Source organism: Nestor notabilis, unplaced genomic scaffold (genome assembly GCF_000696875.1).
Source record: "Nestor notabilis isolate BGI_N333 unplaced genomic scaffold, ASM69687v1 scaffold13152, whole genome shotgun sequence".
Taxonomy (NCBI): Eukaryota; Metazoa; Chordata; class Aves; order Psittaciformes; family Psittacidae; genus Nestor; species Nestor notabilis.
Window position 1 is genome coordinate 9,069 of NW_009918813.1, and position 5,458 is coordinate 14,526.

The 5,458-nt window shown below is 39.1% G+C and overlaps 1 protein-coding gene across 1 annotated transcript; it reads left to right on the top strand.

The window, feature by feature from the left end:
• Positions 1-252: 252 nt before the first annotated feature.
• NINJ1 (ninjurin 1) lies at positions 253-5,230 on the top strand (the record flags this gene model as incomplete). The annotated part of the gene is made up of 2 exons (XM_010009917.1): positions 253-487; positions 5,076-5,230. Coding segments are annotated over 2 exons (390 nt in total), but the record flags the coding sequence as incomplete, so codon positions are not given.
• Positions 5,231-5,458: the final 228 nt, after the last annotated feature.

A 5,458-nucleotide genomic window follows, 5' to 3' on the forward strand; every position in this document is an offset into this window, starting at 1 on the left:
TTCTGACTCTTCAGACTGATCCTACAAGCTGGAAAATGTGTATCTGCCAAAGTGCAGTACAGGCACTATTTACTGCTCTCTTCTCAGATGCAGGACAGTAGTAACAGTGAAAAAGATGCACTGAAAGTCTCAGTACTACTATTGCTCTTATCAGTATGAATACAGAAATTAGTTGATGTGCCAAGTGATCTCTCACTCACTACACCAATTAAGAGAGATGTGAATAACCTTTTTCCTCTCTCCCAATTCTAGCACAGAACATCACAGCGGTTTCAAAGAAATGGACCTATGAATATCAACCACTACGCAAATAAGAAGAGCGCTGCAGAGAGCATGTTGGACATTGCCTTGCTGATGGCTAATGCATCCCAGCTTAAAGCTGTGATAGAGCAAGGACCTTCTTTTTCCTTCTACATCCCGCTTATTGTTCTTATCAGCCTGTCACTCACACTGCAAGTTATGGTGGGAGTACTCCTGATATTCCTCGGTATGTAGCAACAGCAAGAAACATTGACATGTGTTTTTCTTATAGGATGCAACCTATAAGATGGCATATAAAATGGTATGTAGACTCCCTATTTATTCTTAAAGAGGTATTATATTTGAAAGTCTTTACCTCATAATTGATTGAAGTCTTTTCCTAAGACCTTAGAAATACTGCATTAAAAAGAGGAAGGGCAGCTTTATGTGGAATCTTCATTTTTGATCAACTTCCTCATTTGCCCGGTTTATGAATGTTTTTCTTTTCAGAAGGCCTGAGGAGGAAGGAAAATGATGAAATACTGTAAAAGAAACATTAATAGGCCAGATAGAATCATGCAGCCTGCCCAGTTTCATAATACTGTTTCTGGCAAGTCCTGTTACTTAATCCTGTTAATTATTATAAAGTAATATTTGAAGAATATTTTATGAACATGAGTAGCAACCTGGAGCTACAAACAGATTGTCTTGAATTCTGCTTATCACTAGGGAAACCTTTTCTACTTTCTACCAAAGAAATACAATGCAGTACCTTTAGCATATGCTCGAAATCATTTCAAGAGAATGAGTTCAAACAGGAGCTGTGTTAGTGTGTGCTCTGGACACACTTAACGAGACAGGTGTAGAATTAGTTCCCTGCTCCCTGCCCTCCCAACTGTCCGCTTTCAGACTTACTTGTTCAATGATAAATGTTCACATTCAATGTTCAATGCAACATCTTTGCTGTTCTCAAAAATAGAGGTTCCACTAGTCAGTATTAATAGATACAATGCCATAAGGCACTAGAATCAGTACTTACCACTAAAAATTAGATATTTTAAATCAATATTCTAGTGGGAGGTATCCCTGCATGTGGCAGGGGATTGAAACTCGATGAGCTTTAAGGTCCCTTCTAACCTAAACTATTCTGTGATTCTGTGATTAGTAGCACCCATATGTCCTGCACCCTCTGCCTTATTCTGTAAGGCAGAATATTGATCTAAGTAGCTATAGAACCAGGCTCATTTCGAAAACAATGTCATCACTAAGTGAGCATGAATTATCCAAACTCTTCTGGAAATACGAGATTTCTGTTTTGACCTTAAACAAGTCTTCAGTAGTTCTCTTTGCTATCTTATCCTACTGTGATGTTTTCCCCCATGCTTTTGCAAGGCCAAATGCAAAAAGAATCCGGTGGCATTTTGGAAAGTTACTGGAAATCTGCAGTGTTCATTGGCAGCACCCAAACCTTAGACCATAACCTCGGAGAGTTGATCAAAGATACCTGTGGAATCAGAGGAAATGTTGAGGTTTCAGCATCAGTTGAACCCCTAAATGACACTTTCACTGGTAGGAAACAGCTATGGGTCACTTCTTTTGCTAGTAATATATGACCATTTACTCTCATAACTTTTTTCAAATCTTTCCCATTAAATCAGTGGGTACTGGGTGGCAGATCTTAAGTCTACCATAAATGAAAAGCCCTGAAGATGACAGCCAGAATTCACACAACATTTACTGTTATAGGTGCCACCTTTGGCATCTCTGCTAGTCTTTCAGCATGCATTTTTAGCACAGCTGAAAAAACAACTTGGTGTTCAAGGAGGAAGTTCCTAGGAAACCAGGATACATAAGGCTTATAATATTGATATGCAGCTGATGTAGCTTTTTCTTTGTTAAGAAAGAGACAGAATACAGCTGCCTCTGCACTGGTAGGGTCAGTACAAGAGCAAAATCCAGGCCTAGAGAGGATTCCAGAAAGGGACTGGGAAAGGCAATGTTGATACTAGGAATGTGTCATGGAGAGTCATGGAAAAATCAATACACAAAAATCAGCAGGCCTCATCCCTGGCAGTGTTCAAGGCCAGGTTGAACCGGGCTTGCAGCAACCTGCTCTAGTGGAAGGTGTTTGGAACTGGATGAGCTTTAAGGTCCCTTCCAACCCAATCATCCTGTGATTCTATGTTTCTATGTTTGGAACTGGATGAGCTTTAAGGTCCCTTCCAACCCAACCATCCCATGATTCTGTGTTTCTAGGTTGAAGGCATCTCCCTTGTGGTTGTTTCAGTTGAGGAGGCCTTTTGACTCTAAACAGTTTCCAGCTATTTGTTAGTCAGTAATTTCTCAGTATATACTGAGACATGGCTTTTTAATGCTTGCTTCTGCCAGATATTGCCGAAGTGGCTTCTATCCCTGTCATTTTTATCTTTGTCACACTGAGAGCAAAGAGTGTACCCAGCAGCCTCTACTCTGAAGCTGGGCTGAGGTAGAGATCACAGACCACTTAGCAAACAATGAGATGCATCTGGAGGTTCAGTGTACCAAGGGTGACAAAGCCCTATGCCATTGGATTGATGCTGTCATGCAAAGGTCAGTAGTACTGAAGATGGGAAATTGGATATGAAGGGCAAAGATATAGGTATCATAGCAAGAATTTGCTTTTCACAGTGTGTATTTGGTAGTTTTGGCCTGCAGGAACAGTTTGCCTTTCTGTCCATCCACAAAATTCTGCCACTTGCAAGCTGTCACAGGTACAAACAAAAGTCTGTGCAATCATCCAGTTTCTTTCCTTCAGAGTTTTATCCCAAGAGTTACCAGTTCTTACTGCTCTCTGTAAGTGCTTAAAAGCTTTTCCTCCTTCAAAAGAGCCTTTCACAAAAACAATTTGAAAAATGTTCAGCAAACTTCTCCTTAAAAGTGATTTGGTAATCTTAACTTTTTGGAAAAAAACCAAAGAATATGTTGAAATAGTTTATGTGGCATGAAATCATAGTAATCTAACCCCACTATAATAAAATACTTAAAGAATAACTGTTCTTAAGAACATTTTCACAAACACCCTCATTTTAAGCCCTATAATCACTAACATAGGATGACTGCAATTCTACTTCAAAATTTAGAGCACTGCTTAAGCTGACCAGCAATATTGTCTTCTCTGACCCTTTCTTGGACAAAGACATGGCTCTGAAAGTGTCGGTTCTCCTTTGAGCATGATTTCTTCTAACTCACAAAACACATTAGGCCATTATTACCTTTTCTTTTTTAAACCAACTGTCTGAAATGCTTTTCTTCTATACTGTAGGAGTAATGATTCAATTTCATTTTTCTACTTCATTCATATGACAGTACTGGAGTCCTTCTAAGTATTGTTGGGATACAAACATCCATATAGCTCCAGATACTTTACAGACATATATAAACTCATTTTCAGGGTTAAATACTGCTGAGCTTAAATTATTTCATGTAATTCCACCACACTGTGCTTTGCCTGGCCTGTGATGTTTGACTATACAGGTTTAGCAAACAGGACTTGAACAGGTGCCTGGAATTCCTTGAAACCAAAACAGCATTAGACTTCATAATTAGGGACACCAAGTAAACCTAGCTTTTAATACTTCAGCACGAGTGCGTTTGCCACCACTTCTATATAACTGCTTCAACAAACAAGTGAGTCATGGTTCCGTGGTTAAGCTCTGCAGTGTTGAGAGGCTCATTGTGTTAAAAAACAAATAACAAAGTTGATCTCAGGCAGCAGAGTCTTAAGCTACACATCTGTGTATGTGCCTGTCGGAAAGACCTCAAAGGTTTATGTTGCCATAAAAACTTGTAAGGTATAAACTTTCACATGTCCTGTACATGCAGACTCCAGGAAGAACTAGGAGTTTTAATAGGCAGAAAACTGTTCTCAAAACACGCTCCAGAATTCATTGGCACTGATTCCACCAGCATCAAATTTAGCAGAAGGTCTGAGCTGCAGAGCCCTTAATGCAGGAGAGCAGAGACAGAGGAAAATCTTGTGTTTCTGCATGATGCCAGCCAAGCACCCCAGACTGTCTTACACAGGCACATGCTTTACTGTATCATCAAGTCTATTATCAGTCCAGTGTAACTTATTTATATGTTTTCACAAGGCCTGGAATCAAAGCTTAAACTAAATTAATACTATCTCCTTTGTGTGTTCCTCCCTCACTGCCATTAGCAGTTCCACTGCAAGAAACAGAAGAAAATGTTTACACAAGCTGATGCTTTCCGTAAAAAGGACTGCAGCTATACTGCTGTGTTTAGCAGATAAAATGCCCTTGCTTTCTAAAAACAGAATCAATGCAAAAGCAGGGAGTACAGCTGTGGAAGGACACCAGCACCAAAAAACCCCAATAATTACAGCACTGTTAGAGAGATTGGGCTTTCTGTGAAGAACCTGCAGGAAATTTAACTTCATTCTATCCTGTCAGGACTTCAAGCTTCCTGTATTCAAGACTGAAAGAATTTTTGAATGCTTAAGGTCTGCAACAAAACTAGGTTTCAGAAGATCAAGAACTCAGAAGTTTTCTGGTGATGTTTGTATGTCTGTTACTTCCCATGTGCATCCACAGAGATTAGATGTTAATTACTGGAAGCTAATAGGCTCCTTGTGGTTAAATAGGCTCCTTCTGCTTAGCACTTTTACTGACACTGCAGAATTTTACTTCCCTTTTAAGTATGACTGATGCAAATACTGTAAGAGAAATTCTTGAACTACATGAATTGTGAAGACTTTTATTCTGTATTTTGTAATACATATAATTAAACATATAATACATATAATTAAAACCTTTTTTTTCCCTTTCTCTTTGAAGTAAAATATGACCTTAACAACCCTGCAAAGCATGAAAAGCTGAATTTCCTCAACAACCTTGCAACTGGACTAGTATTCATTATAGTAGTTGTGAATATTTTTATCACTGCCTTTGGAGTGCAGAAGCCAGTTGCTGAATCAGCATCAAGACAGTAAGTAAAAGGTGAGTATAGTCTATCTGCACCCTCAGGTAGTAGGGCATACATAGCATACAAGAATGCTTTGCATGATAGGGCACAGCTTTAAAAATAGCCACCAACATATCTATACAGTTCTAGCCTTCACAGAAAAAGGAGTTTAATTCCAACTGCTGCAAAAGCAGAAGCTACTAGGGACTGCTGTGTAACTACAGTGTTTTTGTAAATGTAGAGTTCAAAAGTTGAT